Source organism: Macadamia integrifolia, chromosome 3, assembly GCF_013358625.1.
Source record: "Macadamia integrifolia cultivar HAES 741 chromosome 3, SCU_Mint_v3, whole genome shotgun sequence".
Taxonomy (NCBI): Eukaryota; Viridiplantae; Streptophyta; class Magnoliopsida; order Proteales; family Proteaceae; genus Macadamia; species Macadamia integrifolia.
Window position 1 is genome coordinate 19,959,127 of NC_056559.1, and position 16,256 is coordinate 19,975,382.

General features: G+C 38.1%; 2 protein-coding genes across 2 annotated transcripts; one reads left to right on the top strand and one right to left on the bottom strand.

Annotated features, from left to right (window-relative positions):
- The first annotated feature begins 384 nt into the window (after positions 1 to 384).
- On the top strand, positions 385 to 2,373 carry LOC122072601 (proline-rich protein 4-like). The gene is made up of 2 exons (XM_042636963.1): positions 385 to 692; positions 914 to 2,373. Exons 1-2 carry the CDS (start codon positions 524 to 526, stop codon positions 2,128 to 2,130), a joined length of 1,386 nt encoding a protein of 461 aa, XP_042492897.1. The 5' UTR covers positions 385 to 523; the 3' UTR covers positions 2,131 to 2,373.
- Positions 2,374 to 5,648: 3,275 nt separating this feature from the next.
- Positions 5,649 to 7,185, bottom strand: LOC122073380 (transcription factor MYB1-like). Its single transcript, XM_042637962.1, has 3 exons — positions 6,878 to 7,185; positions 6,624 to 6,753; positions 5,649 to 6,472 (listed from the first exon to the last, which is right to left on the bottom strand). Exons 1-3 carry the CDS (start codon positions 7,008 to 7,010, stop codon positions 5,791 to 5,793), a joined length of 945 nt encoding a protein of 314 aa, XP_042493896.1. The 5' UTR covers positions 7,011 to 7,185; the 3' UTR covers positions 5,649 to 5,790.
- Between the last annotated feature and the right edge of the window lie 9,071 nt (positions 7,186 to 16,256).

Consider the following 16,256-nt stretch of genomic DNA (forward strand, 5'->3'; position numbering starts at 1 on the left):
TTCTTTTTTTACATCGTTTTAGGTTCTCGTTTTACATGAATGTTGGATAATTATAGCTCAAGGGCAAGACGAGCAATAAGTAGGGCATTTCCCTAACTTAGCAGTGAGCTCTTAAATAGAAACGTGTTTATAGGAGCTGGCACGTATGGAAAGTAGTGGCCAGAGTTAGCGGAGGAATAGATGAGATGTGCAGTTGAGGCTCATTGAATGAAGAAAATGTCCTTTGATCAGCAAAACCGGTGGCCTTTGTTATGATGATCATATGATTTACTCTCTCTCTCTCTCTCTCTCTGGGACCGCTTCACATAGGAGGACCTTTAAGTGAAAGTGTCGGCGATCTTTTCAATCTCAGTGGTACTGTAAACTTGCAGATTATATAAGGTGAAGGGGGAAGTTTAATCTAACATCAGGAAGAGAAGCTCCTAAGCTTCTTTGCTCTTTTCCTTCTGCAATTGCACGTCTGGGGGGTGAAGCTAGCAGAACTAGTACTACTGCAGGGACTCCCCATATCTGTTATTCCCAAATGAGGGCCCTTCCTTTGCAGGGACGAGCCCTTCTGGGCTTCTGGGCGACTCTACTATTAGTGGTTGGCTTGTGCCACTGCGAAACTAAGTCATCAGTTGAGGTTGTTGGGGTCGGAGACTGTGTTGATTGTGTCAAGAACAACATCAAGGGCAGCCACGCTTTCTCAGGTTCCCCTTCCTCTTTTATTCCTTGTACCAATTCTACAACCTATGATTGTTTCGTTGGTTAATTTTACGTAAGAACTGTTAGGATTCCACACGAAAGCAATCGTCCCACATTGAACGATGCAAAAGCTTATAAGGACTTGGACAACCTCTCTTAACGGATAGGTTTTAAGAATGAGTTCTAGTTCTATATCTCATACATTTCCTTCCAATATTCGATGCAGGGCTAGGAGTTACCATTGATTGTAAGGTTCCAAATGGAGATTTCCAGACGAAAGCAGTAGGGGAGCTGGACGAAGAAGGGAAATTCAAAGTCAACCTTCCCAGTGAGATTGTGAAGGAAGATGGATCATTGAAGGAGGAATGCTATGCACAACTCCACAGTGCATCTAGTGCACCTTGTCCAACCCACAATGACTTGGAGTCTTCCAAGATAGTCTTCAAGTCTAAGGACACCAGTGGGAAGCACACCTTAGGCCCTGCCGGAAAGTTAGCGTTCTCGCCGGTCACTTGCACGTCGGAATTTTTGTGGCCTCACTTCGAGTTCCCTCCACTCCCTGAGAAGAAAACCTTCTTCAAGAAGCCCCTTCCACCACCTATTCCCTTCTTCAAAAAGCCCCTTCCACCACCTATCCCAATTTACAAAAAACCCCTTCCACCACCTATCCCCATCTTCAAGAAGCCCCTTCCACCTCCAATCCCCATTTACAAGAAGCCCCTTCCACCACCTATTCCTATTTACAAGAAGCCCCTTCCACCACCTGTCCCTATTTACAAGAAACCCCCAATTTACAAAAAGCCCCTTCCACCACCTGTCCCCATTTACAAGAAGCCTCCAATTTACAAGAAACCCCTTCCACCACCTATTCCCATTTACAAGAAACCCCTTCCACCACCTATCCCCATCTACAAGAAGCCTCTTCCACCACCTATTCCCATTTACAAGAAACCCCTTCCACCACCCATCCCCATCTACAAGAAGCCCCTTCCACCACCTATTCCCATTTACAAGAAACCCCTTCCACCACCCATCCCCATCTACAAGAAGCCCCTTCCACCACCTATCCCTTTTTACAAAAAGCCCCTTCCACCATCGTTCCCAATTTACAAAAAACCCCTTCCACCACCTATCCCATTTTACAAAAAGCCCCTTCCACCACCTATCCCCATCGACAAGAAACCCCTTCCACCACCGTTCCCAATTTACAAAAAGCCCCTTCCACCACCATTCCCCATCTTCAAAAAGCCATTGCCACCACCATTCCCCTTCTTCAAAAAGCCACTACCACCACCATTCCCCAGCTTCAAACCAAAGCCTCCCATTTTTGAGGAGCCTTTAGTTAAATTTCCTCCCTTGTCTAAGTTTCCACCCAAGCCTAAGCCTCCAATCTTCAAGAAGCCGCCTTGTCCTCCCTTCCCTAAAGCTCCTCCTTTCCCTTAGTTTCCAATAATGGTTCCCACACCCTAAGTTTAGGAAGTTGCCTCCCCTTCCACCCCTTCCTTTTCATCCTAAGATAACCCCACAAAGGATTTAAATTCTAGTGATGTAAAAGTATTTATGCATATGTTTTGTGTGATGTACTCTTCATCTTGTCTTAGAATAATAATGTACCTCCCAAGAATGCAAAATTAGTAATGCGTTCTATTATGCATGGAATTGAATTGAGAAAAGTAAAGTTGAACACATCTACCCCTTTCCAAACCCCGTAGTGACAAGATCCTCATGCATAGGGTATGGCGGTATGTCCTTTTGAATTCATATCATATCAGGTCGTTTTATGAAGAGTTTGAGGCTAACTGCAAGCCTCTTGAGTAATTTGAAAGTACTGGTCAAATTAACAAAACACAGACAAAATAGACACTTTTTTTTTGTTATGATCAGTACTGTCAAGTATTTGGAGATGATCCGTGGACGAATTGGGCGTACAACACTCTTCTTGTGGTTGAAGTTAATTGGATCAATAGCCCACCCAGAAAGGGTGGATCATTTCCTTAATTTCTTTGATTTATACTTTTTCTTTTTTTAGGAGAAAAAAAACCTGAAAGACAGCGTAATTCCTATGCCAGACATGGAGGAAGTAAAATGACCACCCCACATTTCATTTAAGATGAAAATCCTATCATTGTTGATGTTCCAACGTACAATCTACGCTGCCTTCCAAAGAACCCTCTGCAACGTTGGAGCCATATAAACCCAAAAGAAGTTTTCTTGTTGTTCCGTTTTATGTATGGGCTTAAACTACTACTACTACTTCCTTTCAAAACACAAAAAAACCCTCAGATTCTCACACAGAATCTTTAACCCACCCACCGACCCAAGCCCACTGGGTATCCCCATACTTTAACATGAGTTATATGTTGGTGTAGGCATGAATGAAACTGGCAACAACAGAAGTTTGAGTGGACTGGAGCCCAGTCCAAGCCCAATAGGAGGACCCGTCCCCGCTCGCCGCAGAGAATCTGGACGCAGCACATTTTCACATTATTTCATGAGTGTTGATGTAACTGTGTAGATTAGGTTAAGGGAAATTGAATAGGGAAAATTACGTCCCCCTCCCTTGTAGTTTGCCGAAATTACATGTGAGTCCAAAGATTTGAATGATTTATACCCCCTTTCCCTATAATTTGAAAAATTCTTACAATTAGGTCCAATCATTAGTCACTGTTAATTTAAAACTGTTAGTGGGTGATTTCACCATTTTAATGCCGAAAATACCCTTTTTAAAAAGTGAAGTTACAACAACACCCTTTACTTAAAACCAAACCTTTCACACCCTTGACTTAGAACGAAATTCATCTTCAACCATCGATTGAGCCGACGAACTTGTGGGAACGGAGAACATAAGAGAACAGTGATTCAATCAAAGCTAACTTGCGGAAGCGGAGCCATACAACTCCTGCGAGGCTTAGATTCACACCGACAAATCCCTCCCTTGTGTTTGATATGTTCTGTGTTTGGGGATAAATATAGGGTTTGGAGCATTTGTTGGTGAAGAATTTGTCTTCTCTTTGCATTGGAATTTCCCTTTTCCATATCTTCTTATTTTCCATTAGGAGCTGAGAATGTATCTTCTCTATCTCTATTGTAAGTGAATCCATTAGGTGGATTCAACTTCTTGAGGAATATTATGTGCTTATATTGTTTGCTTGATGATGGGTTTTGGACCTTTATCTTTCTAGGAATTTTGGGTTTCTTTCTCTGGTGGAATCAATGGGCATCTGGGCAAGGTTTGGGTTTGGGTTTGGGTTTTGGTTTGCGTTAGGTGTAGGGTTTGGGTATAGGCTGAGAAAAGCACTAAAACAGAATTTGGGAGAAGAAATCGCCCGATAAACAGTCACAACAGCGGACAACGACACTTGGGGGCTCTGTGTTTGAACTTCGAATATGAAGTCCGAACTTTACTGTTGGTTCAGGCTAACAGAGAAAAGGCAGACACAGAAATTTTACTCTTTCAAAAAGAAATCAAGAGTTTCGGTTGAGTATTCGCTTTCATGGGTTTGCTTACATGGGTTCACCGGCGTGAATTGATCGGAAATTGAGCTCTGCCAGAGTTGTATGGCTTCTTCTTCACCTGGTTTCTAGAGGGGCGATTTGCATAGGTATCGACTTCGCCTTCTCCAACGATCCCTTTTATGAACAATCTCTACTTAATAGGATAATAAAGTCTAAAAAGTGTATAATGGTCCTCTCAAATCAAGACAATCCTTACTAAAGGGGTATTCAAGTCTATTGATGTATGAAAGTAACAAAATACTCACACCTTCATTGTTAGGGGAGGGGGGCATAAATCGCTCAAATCCTTGGACCCACACTTAATTTCGACAAACTACAGGGTAGGGCCGGAGGGGGACGTAATTTTCCCAAAAATAAATGTAAAGAAAGAGGTTCATTAGTTCTTTCAATTTTAATCAATTCATATTTGGTGCAACCAGTAATTCATAAACGACTTTTGTTACATAGTTCCGTGGTTTTTCAATTTTGAAGAAAATCAGTACGAAAAACCTATGTAATCAAAACCGCACCATTTCCTTGCAATCTGATTCTTAGAATATTCAGTTTCGGCTTCCTTTTCAACACCCATGTGGTAGATTGCCTCTAGAAAAAATAAATTGACAACACCAAGGGCCCGTTTGGTATCATTTCTGTTCCAGAAACGTTGTTTCGTGTCAAAAACGAAAATTTCAATTTCTGTGTCAAAACGCAGTTTTTAAACGAAAAAATGGTGTTTCAAAATTTCAGATTTTTATTGGGATTTTTTTTTTTTTTTTGGTAAAATGGAACGAAACTGGGAAGACGGAACTCCATTTTGGAGTTCCGTCCAATCTCGTTTTTTCAGTTTTTTTTTTTCACTTTTTGTTCAAAAAAAACAGAAACAGACCATAAGTGCACCAAACAGAAGATTTCGTTTTTTCGTTCTAATAGAACGAAAAAACTCCAGAAACGTTTTTTCAGAACGATATCAAACGGGCCCCAAGTCTTTTTTTTTTTTGGGTAAATAATTGACAACACCAAGTCAAAACTTTAAAAAGAAGGAAATGAAAAAGACATGAAATCAATGTAGCATGGAAGGAGTACCTTCCAATCACATGTGGTCTGCAAATTATAACATGTGTATTCATCCAAACAGACATATTGGTCCTCCAGTCTTCACATGGATCTATACATTTCCCAATGAAAGACACTCTTCCCCCCTCCCCCTTCCCCCTTCCCCCTTCCCCCTTCCCCCTTCCCCGACCCACAGAGAGAGAAAATCTAGAGAGTTTAACAATGTCCATTGTACAGTGTTTTTAAGTTACTTGGCTGATGAAATCTACTGCTACATTTACTATTCCTGGGTCTGGATCCCTTACTATACACACAGACAAGAAAGATGGCCTTTCTTTTACGGTTACTGCGAGAAACAAACTGTTCCACATGACTGCCCACAAGCATCAGTAGTTGTAATTTAACCAGAGTCATGAAATCAAAGAAATTTAACCAGATTAAGATAATTCACTAGTTTTAATTGCAGAACAAGTCAAGAATTGAGGTAAATATATGCATATGGATACATATCCATCTAACTAAACAAGTAATTAATCAGTTAATTATATATCCCCGTTAACAATCTCCTAACCAACTCTCTACTTGACCCAAGATAGAACTGAAGGATGGGAAATCCAAATCTGGTTTGATACATTGGCTTACTGTAGTCCAGTCTTCCAGCTTATTTGCCTCCTGTGTCTCAGGACTCAGAAATGGTTGATCCCAAGATGGCAATGACCCATCGCTGTTACCTTCACAGCTTCGCTCACCTGATTCTCCATTACCAGATTCAAACATTAACTCTGAATTGAGAAGATCAGAGAAGCAGTCACAGTCAAAATCTATCAAAAGATTAGGTGATAAATCATCTTCTTCCACTAGATTGCCTTCATGTTTGGGTTCTAATAATGGAGCTTTACCATTTTCAGAATTTTCTTGGGTACCGTTTGGTTGTGGAATAGAACTGAGAAAAACCCAATTGCACCTCGAAGCTTTGGTCCGGACCACATGTGATTCCATTATTGGTGATTGTACTGGTTCGTCAGTACAGGAGTACTCTTTGGTCTCTGTCATCTTCATCATCCTCTTCTTCTTCTTCTTCTTTGATTTCTCTTCATCTTCAAAATCGATCGAGTGCTTCCGAGTTGAACCAGAAAAGGTTTCATGGCCTTGAACCTTCTTTGATAAACTAGTGTTCCAGTAATTCTTGATTTCATTGTCAGTTCTCCCTGGAAGCCTCCCGGCTATAAGTGACCACCTACAGTAATCAAGCAAAACTCTGTTGGGTTTCCACGCAAAAGCAATAATCCCACATCGAATATAAATGTAAAGACTTATTATAGGTACTACGGCACCGTCTCCTTAACGATTTAGCTTTTTAGGATGAATTCCAAAAGAAGAACGAGTACCTGTTTCCCAAGAGCTTGTGAAGCCTGATAATGAGCTCTTCTTCATCATGGGAAATGTTTCCCCTCTTAATGTCTGGTCTCAAATAGTTCAACCAGCGAAGTCTACAGCTTTTTCCACATCTCTTGAGACCTGCATTTATGAACCATTATAAATTTGTTTCTTTTAACTTGTAAATTAAGATGAAGAACCCACATTGGAATTTAACTAGAAGAAGAAGGAGGAGGAGGAGGAGGTTTTGGCATCCCATTCAAACCTGCTTTCTCTGGAAGGTCTCTCCATCTCCCCTCACCATGGATCCTAATGTAATCTGTGAGGATTTTGTCTTCCTGAGCAGTCCAAACTCCTCTGTTCATGCCTTCCTTTGAACAGCAAGGTCTTCTACCCATCTCTCTCTCTCTTTTTCTCTCTCAAGTCTCTCTCAGTAGAGTCTTTGAAGTATACTCATACATGGGTCCTGATGATGATGAGGGTAGTGATTCTTATAATCAGCAATTGGAGATTTTTTTTACAATTTTTTAAATATCAGTAAGGATTCCATGGCTAAACTCCGTGGTAGCCTCAGTAGGCACAAAAAAAAAAAACTAAACGTGCTTGAAAATTTCCTCCATTAGAGACTTGGAAAGAAAAAGACAAATGAAGAGTGAGGCTCATTCCACAGGAACGGGAGTCACCATCTGCAACATTTGCTGCGTATAATTAAGCCGAAATCTCTCGTGACTATTTGTTTGATTGGATCTCTTACTAATTATTATCAATCCCCTTTTCTTTGAGGGCCCAATTGGATTATTACAAGTGACAAAGCAGTTTAAGGCGCATAGAACGAGGAAGAAAAGTAGTTATTAATTTATTATAACCTCTACCATGTTATCAACTTTCCTAAGGGACCAATTGGATTCTTAGAATACAATTTTAAGGCTCAGAGGACGAGCCGGAACTATAGCACCCAGTGATCGGTCAATAGGTGGTTCGGTCCGCTTTTGAGCTGGTACCGGGCCAGATAATTAAGCTGAGATAGGTTCTTGTTGGTCCGCTATCGGGTTGTTATTGGTTTGGTTTTATTTTTCATAGATATATATATATTTAACAAAAAATAAATGTTTTTTTAATTGGTTTTTGTTTTTCATAGATATATATATATATATATATATTAGGCCACACGTTTTATTAACTACTAAATTACTATTATTATATTTTAAGAAAGTGAGATAAGATGACTTGGGTTGAAGCCCAACCTACTTAGCTACCTACCACTAACCTTAGAGGTGTCAAAACCTAGCCGAGTGAAATCAAATTGAACCGTAACAAATATGAGCTTATTGGATCATGTTTCAAGTTAAGGTTATGTGAGACCAAAAAACCAAACTAGACCACATCGAAATCAAACTAAACCTAAAAGAACTAAATTGAAACCGATGATAAGAAATTAATGCCAAAAAAAAAAACAAACAAACAAACATTTTTCATACTTTTTGAATATATTTATATAATAAATCAGTAGTTTAGACACCAATAAGAAATTAAAACAGTAGGGCTCACTCTTTAGCTCAAAGAACTATTAGATTTGATTTGTCTAGGACTTGGTAGTTTCAACTACCTTCTTAAGTTCTGCTAATGGTCATTCTGTATCTTTAAGAAGGAGGTACACCTTTTCTGATTTATCTTCATAAAGTTTTTTTGGTTTTTTATCAGAAAGGGAAAATAAGAATTAAAACCATATCAAAATCAATGCACTTTTACTAATTCATGTTTTGATGTCACTCATTCTCGCACCAAAATCTATTAAACCAAATCAAATCCATTTCAAACTTCAAACTGAGTGATTGACACCCCTTAACTGAGCTAAAAGCTATACCATTGCATTTGGTGCTCCCATGTAAGGAGGTATCCCACGTGGGTAGAGAATACAGACTTTGTTTATACTGATTCTATTTTTCAAAAACTTCAACTCATTTGTTAGAAATACGGGGCAAATTGTCTCAAATCCATCTACCATTCTTTATAAATTCTATGTTTCTGTTCTCTTCCCTCTTTTTTTTTGGGGTGGTAACTGTTCTCTTCCTCACTCCTCTCACCCCCTACTCTCCCTCCCTAACTACCTTTCAATTCCTATACTAGGTTGAAAGACAGGTTCTCTCTCTCTCTCTCTCTCTCTCTCTCTCTCTCTCTCTCTCTCTCTCTCATATATATATATATATATATATATGTGCACATTAGGAAATTTTATAATGCAATAGTCTCTGAATGAATGGGACCACATAAACAGGTTTTCTGTTTTTAAATAAATTAGATAGGGAGTTAAGAATGAATAAGAGTTGTCAATGATTGTGGTACCACAACGGCCATGTGAGAACATAGACTTGAAATCCAATCAAGGATCCATTTGATACAATAGTACTCTGCCACCACCTCGTCGAGGCAAGGGGCATTTTAGTACATTCACTTAAGATACCACAGGGATATTTTTTTTTTTGGTAAAAGGGATGTTTAATTTCCACGTGAGACAATTTATATATGGTGCTGAATCAAAACATCTTCCATATATCAGACTATATACAGTACCCCAAGGTCCCCAACATGAAACTTATCATTTTACAAATATGTGACACCCACAAGGTTTGCCTTTAATTATATTGCTCAAGAAGCTTCCTCTAAAAAATAAAAAAATTTAAAAAATTTAAAAAAAAAACCAGCTTTTTTGATATTGAAAATCAGGGGTAAATCTGTCCAATCTAGATCGATACAAGAAAATATTTCATATCTAATACTGATTACTAAATATTTAACCCTAAGTAGTAAACTATCTTTTAATTTTGTATTAGTCAACTCAATAGTCAGTACTAATGGAATTAAGGAAATGTAAGAAAAAAAATTTGAAAAAAAAAAGGGAACTATAGGTAGAGGAACGAGTTTCGCTTCACCCCACAAATGGTGTAATAAAAAAACCTCTTAAGCCATCACATTTGACCCAAAATTGGAACAATAGTTAATTTCAATCACCTACCTGCAATAAGATAGAAGTTTAAAAATGAAACTCACTATCTAGGAGTCTAGTTAGTCATAGAGTCACATCACGTTGGATGAAAGAGTTGATGTGAAACTCTCCATAGGTTAAAGGAGGATCAATGTTGATCAAGGTTGCCTAGGAAAATAGCAGAGATAAAAGTACATCAAGATAATACGTCAAAATATACACAAAAACACCACCCAACATAACAGCCCTCAAATCCTACATCCCTAAACCCTAACTTGAGCACGAGCTTCTAGTTCAATGGAGGAAACTAGTCAATAGAGATCTAGCATAAGTCTAGGGAGAGGTCTAGCATTCAATCCTCCTACCCCCTTCCCCCACCCTCCTCTCTAAGGCTCTCATTGGTTTGATTTCTATTTGTATTTATTTGACTTATTTATATTTTTACAAGTGTTTGGTATAATTTATAGCATTTATTTCTATTTATAATAAATTAGAATAAATCGCAAATTACTCTCAAGCTATTTGCGATTTGTGGCAAGATAGAACTTTAGATTGACTTGAATTCTCCGTATCATATCTTGATTGGAGATGTGTATTTATAATGTATAGATAATTACATTTGTGTTTTTGAAATTCAAAAATAAGAGAGACAACAGTTGTTTACAATTTGAATTTATCTCAATAACTAAAACGAGAAATTAGAGGGAGAAATTAAAGAAGGATGTTTCATAGACTTAGTCAGCAGCTCTATCCGTTAGCTGATTTGAATTCAAATTTGAATTTGAATTTTGAACGGTATCCTTAATACGCCCCCTCAAGCGAAGCAGCCCTTTGATGATGGTGAGCTTGTCTCGTAACACACGGAATCTTGGAAATGTTAGACCTTTTGTCATTATGTCTGCAATTTGTTCATGACTAGGAATGAAGCGTATGCAGATTTGCTTGGAAGCCACTTGTTCACGAACAAAATGGAAATCTATCTTTATGTGTTTGGTCCGGGCATGAAATAGTGGATTAGCTGCAAGATATGTTGCTCCAATGTTGTCACAATATAGTACTGGTGTTGGGAGAACACACAGAGATCTATGAGTAATTGATGTATCCATAGCAGTTCAGTAGAGACATTTGCAAGACCTTTGTATTCAAACTCTGTAGATGAATAAGCGACCCTGTGTTGCTTCTTGGAGCTCCATGAGATTAGATTACTTCCAAGATAAATATAGTAACCACTTGTAGATCGACGGTCGTTGGGGCATCTAGCCCAATCTGCATCAGTAAAAGCATATAGTTGTTTGGAGGATGACACACGTAGATGAATGCCGTGGTCTATGGTGTCCTTCAAATAACGCAATATGTGCTTGATAGCAGCCTAGTGATCTGTCGGTGGAGAATGCATGAATTGGCATACTTTGTTGACTAAGAAGGCAATATCTGGTCTAGTCAGAGTCAAATACTGAAGTGCTCCGACAATGCTATGATAAAGCGTTGGGTTTGGAAATAACAGTCCACTACTTTTTGAGAGAGTAGTTGTGAAAGTTGGAGTTGGCATAGGCTTGGCGGCTTCCATGTTTGCTCTTTTGAGAAGATCATGAGTGTACTTCTTTTGAGAAAGGTACAAACCATGTGGAGTTCGCTCAGATTCTATGCCAAGGATAAAATGAAGATTTCCCAGATCCTTGATTGCAAATTTCGTACCAAGACGATTAATAATATCCGATATCATATTGGAGCTTGATCCTGTGATAATTATATCATCAACATAGACCAAGATATAGACCAGCTGATGTTGCTCTTTGTAAACATATAATGATGCATCGGCCTGTGAAGGTTTGAAACCAAGAGATACTAAAAACGAACCAAGTCTGTGTGCCCAAGCACATGGTGCTTGCTTAAGGCCATACAATGCTCTTTGGAGATGGCAGACATGATTTGGGTAATCTAGGTTTACGAAGCCTTGAGGCTGAGTCATGAATACATGTTCTTGAAGTGGACCATGTAGGAAAGCATTCTGGACGTCTAGTTGTCGAAGGACCTAAGTGTTTAAGATGGAAAGAGACAGAACAGTCCTTATTGTAGTAGGTTTTACAACTGGACTGAAAGTGTCAAAGTCGTCAACACCCTCTTGTTGATGAAAGCGCTTTGCAACCAACCAGGCTTTGTATCTAAAAATAGTGCCATCCGCATTTCTTTTTATGCAAAAAACCCATTTGTTGCCTACAACATTAAGAGAGTGGTTAGAAGCTACTAATTTCCAAGTCCCATTGCGCAATAGCGCATTGAACTCTTCGCTCATGGCAATTCACCACTTGGGGTCTTTACTTGCCATTGTATAGGACGTTGGTTCTTCTTCTTGAGAAGGGATAGTGGATAGTAAAGCCTATGGGATATAATGGCGTGTAGCAAGCAAGTTAAGCTTGGATACCGGTTTGGTTACACCATCTCGTAGACGAGTAATCATTGGATGAGAAACAGGGGGATTGATAGGTAGTGATTGAGTGGTTTGAACCATAGGAGAACTAGGTTCTGCTGGAGGCAAATTAGGCTTGATTTGAGTACAGTTGTTAGGGTTTTTGGTTGAATAGGGGGATTGGGATCCACTGTTAGGATGTTGGGGTTAGGGATTTCCACTATATGAGGTGTTACAATATTATTGCTTCCAAGGGGTGGGGAGGAGCATGGATAAGTTACATCAGCATTGATGAAGGTGGGTGGGGAAGGGATGTTAGAGGGAACATCTTTATAAGTAATGGGTGTAGCATATGGGAATACAGACTCATAAAATGTAACATACCTTGAGATATAGGTGCGTCCAATTGATGGATGCAAACACTAGTATCCTTTATGTGATGTATTATAGCTAAGAAAAATGCACTGAGTAGATCAATACTGCATCTTGTGTTTGTTGTAGGCTCAAAGCCATGGATAGCAAGCGCACCCGAAAGTGCGTAGCATTGAGTAATCTGGTTTCTCATTGAAGAGCACCTGAAACAGATATTAACCTTGCAACACTGGTGTAGGCAACCAATTTATCAGGTAAGTTGCAGTCTCAAAGGCCTACACACATAGGTTCATTGGGACAAAAGCACGAGCCAGTCGAGTTAAGTCAGTTTCAACCACATGGCGTTGCTTACGTTCAGCTCGTCCATTTTGTTCAGATGTATAAGGACATAAGTATCTATGAGTTATACCATGTTCTTTAAAATAATGATAAAAAAACTCATACTCATGTGCTCCATCTGATTGAAACATTTTAATTTTGCAGTTGAAAAAATTTTGTACATACTTGTGAAAATGGACAAACACAGTGATTGCTTCTGGCTATTTGACAATGGGAAAATTAGGTATACCTACTAAAATCATCAACAAATGAAATGTAGTAATAATATCCTTGGACAGAGGGCATTGGAGTTGGTCCCCAAATGTCTGAATGAATTAAATGGAAAGGAGAAGAAGCAACTGAATTACTTAAAGCAAAAGGTAACTGATGGGATTTCCCCATTTGACAAGAAGCAAAAATTGAAAAAGGGGCAGCAACATTGACTAGCAATTTTGAACCGTGAATAACAGAGGCTAAACACTTCAAGGAGGGATGGCCGGGTCGGTTATGCCAAGTCGATTTAGAGACTCTTTCACCTATGTGCACGCTAGGCTGGTTATTGAATGTAGATGGTTGTGGGTTGAGTGTAGATGGAAGACGATGAAGGCCATCTTTATTCAAACCATGGAGCAGAGTAGTCCCTGTGTGAGGGTCCTTCACATAACAACAAGAAGGGTGAAATTCCAAAACAACATTATTGTCAGATGTAAATTTAGTAACAAAGAGTAAATTTTTTGTAATTTGGGGAACATGCAACACATCCTTAAGCTAAAAATTATGAGGGTTGCTGATTAGACCCGTAGAAACTAAATTAGCCTCTACAGTGGGAAGATCCAAGAGAGGGGACCTTTGCTCCTTGAGAATTTCCTGGCTTAGAAGGAGGCCAGTGAAATCATCAAGAGAAAGAGGGTCAATTCGAGTGGTGACGGAGGTAGAAAAAGAATCATAGTCTGACCCAAGTCCTCATAGAATACTGAGAATGATATCTGGTTCAGACATGGGTTGGGCAGCGGCAACAAGATTGACCCCGAGTTTCATGATTTTTTGGAGATAGTCAAAGATATTGGATGTTCCCTTTTTTAATTTGCATGAGCTGAAATTTGAATTGCATCACAAGCCTGTGAGTGAGATGCATACGTTCGTTCCAGTGTAACCCAAGCAACACGGGAAGTGGAGACGCCAATAATGTGTGCCATTGAGTGGGCTGTCAGAGAAGTGATTATCCATGATAGGATAACTTGGTCTTGACGCCTCCAAGAGGTTTAGTCTGGATTAATGGTTGTTGGTGGTTTGGTGGAGGGAGAATCGGATGGCAGAGTTTGAGGTGGGCAGGGAAAGCTTCGGTCAACATATCTGAATAGGACATGAGCATGAAGAAGGGGAAGAAATTGGGACTTCCATGGGATATAGTTTGTTCGGTCAAACTTAATAGGTAAAAGAGAAACAATGTTTGTGGATGAAATAATAGAGGGAGGGGAGGTTGTGGTGGCCATAATGAAAGAGAGAAGAAAGAGACGTTTGTCAAGGGCTCTGTGATACCAAGATAGAACTTTAGATTGACTTAAATTCTCCGTATCATATTTTGATTGGAGATGTGTATTTATAATGTATAGATAATTACATTTGTGTTTTTGAAATTAAAAAATAAGAGAGACAATAGCTGTTTATAGTTTGAATTTATCTCAATAACTAAAACGAGAAATTAGAGGGAGAAATTTAAGGAGGATGTTTCATAGACTTAGTCAGCAGCTCTATCCATTGGTTGATTTGAATTCAAATTTGAATTTGAATTCTGAACAGTATCCTTAATATGGCACCAAATCATTTATGTTGATTTTTGCGCTATCTTAAATGAGCATGTGTACTAAACTACTCAAAATCAAAGGTAAACAAGTACCCTTAGTATATTTTATATTTTACCGATAAAAAACCTCAAATCCTATAATCTCTCTCGCTCGAAGCTCAAAACTGAAGGTGAAAACTGAAACCCATTTTCTCATTATATAATCTATTTTATAAATAGTAATCAAACCAATACTATTTGTGGTCTATAATTTATTGTCACAAATAATTTTTAAAAGATGGTTAATAAATACAAATAGAAATCATACCAAAGAGAGCCAGTAGTAGAGATGAATCGTTTTACCCTTTCAAAATATCAATATAAGGTTTTTAGACCATTTTGCCCTTCCAATGTTCTGACACCGTTGATATGGTGTCAGTCAAGTATCTTGGCTGATACCGATACAACCGACCCAATCCTGAGACCTAAAATTATGCCTAAACGACCAAACTCCATAACCATCATACTCATACAAACCACCCAACTGTGCGCCGAAGATGTTCCGCATGTCTTGCATTTCCTGTGCCAAACTAGCAAGTTCTTTCTCTCTTCAATCAAATATTCTATTTTTTTATTTACACATATATATACATCATGTGTATGTTCATACATGTATACCAATATTGTGAACAAACAATTTAGATTAAAAAAACCATAAAAATGGATAACTCACATGAACATATCTGAGACCGATACTTTTCTCATTCCCTAAATTACTATAGAAATGAATATGATATAACATAAGGACAAGAATGAAATAAATTAATTGTGCCCAGACTTTTGGTAGAAACGTTTCCTATTTTGATGGAAAATAATGCATAATTCTATATAGATGACGTGACAACAATGATCATGGACCAACCCTTCCCCCTCCCCCAAATAATTTGAAGAGATCAATAATTTAATTAAATGCCTAATCCATTAGGGTTGGAGCATTGTTCGAGGAAGCAAAATCTGTAGTCGAAACAACCTCCACAGTTCTATGCCACAGGAATCTGCCTAAACTTCAGAAAAAGAAAATAATAATTAAAGGGAAACAATGAAAATCGAGAATCAGATCCATCTGGTTTTAACCCGATTTTGATTATTAGAATCGTGGATAAGAATATTTTTGCTTAAGTATGTAAATAGATAGTTGAGAATCCGAATTTAATCTGCATATGTGTCCATTTAATGATATACGTATCTGCTTCAATGACTTTCAGATTTAAATCTATATAATACAAAACATAATCTATCTGATTTGAAAAAATATTCAAATAATAATTAAAAAAAAACATTAAATTACCAATGATCTTGAAGGCTCTTGCGGATTCAACTAGTTTTAGAGGTATAGAAAAATAATTTAAACAATTAAGAGTAAATCATAACCGTCAAAAGAGAAATAGCCAAATTATACAAGTCAAAAATCTAAATAAATAATCACAATTCCGGATTTCAATTAAAGTTATCTCTCTTTTTTTTTTTCAAAAAAAAAAGTGGGGACTATCTACATTGCCAGTGTTACTATTAATTAAATGGTAAAAACTTTACAGTTCATGATTCTTCTGATTAGATAGAGTTAATCAAAAATTGATTTCAAATAAAATATCAACAAAATTCCCAACAAACAAAAGAAACAAATAGTCATGATCAACGTGGGATATATTTATTTAGTGCATTTATCAACTTAATTAAGTGTTTAAAGACTTTTAGACTCTTGGTTATAAGTAAAAGAGTGT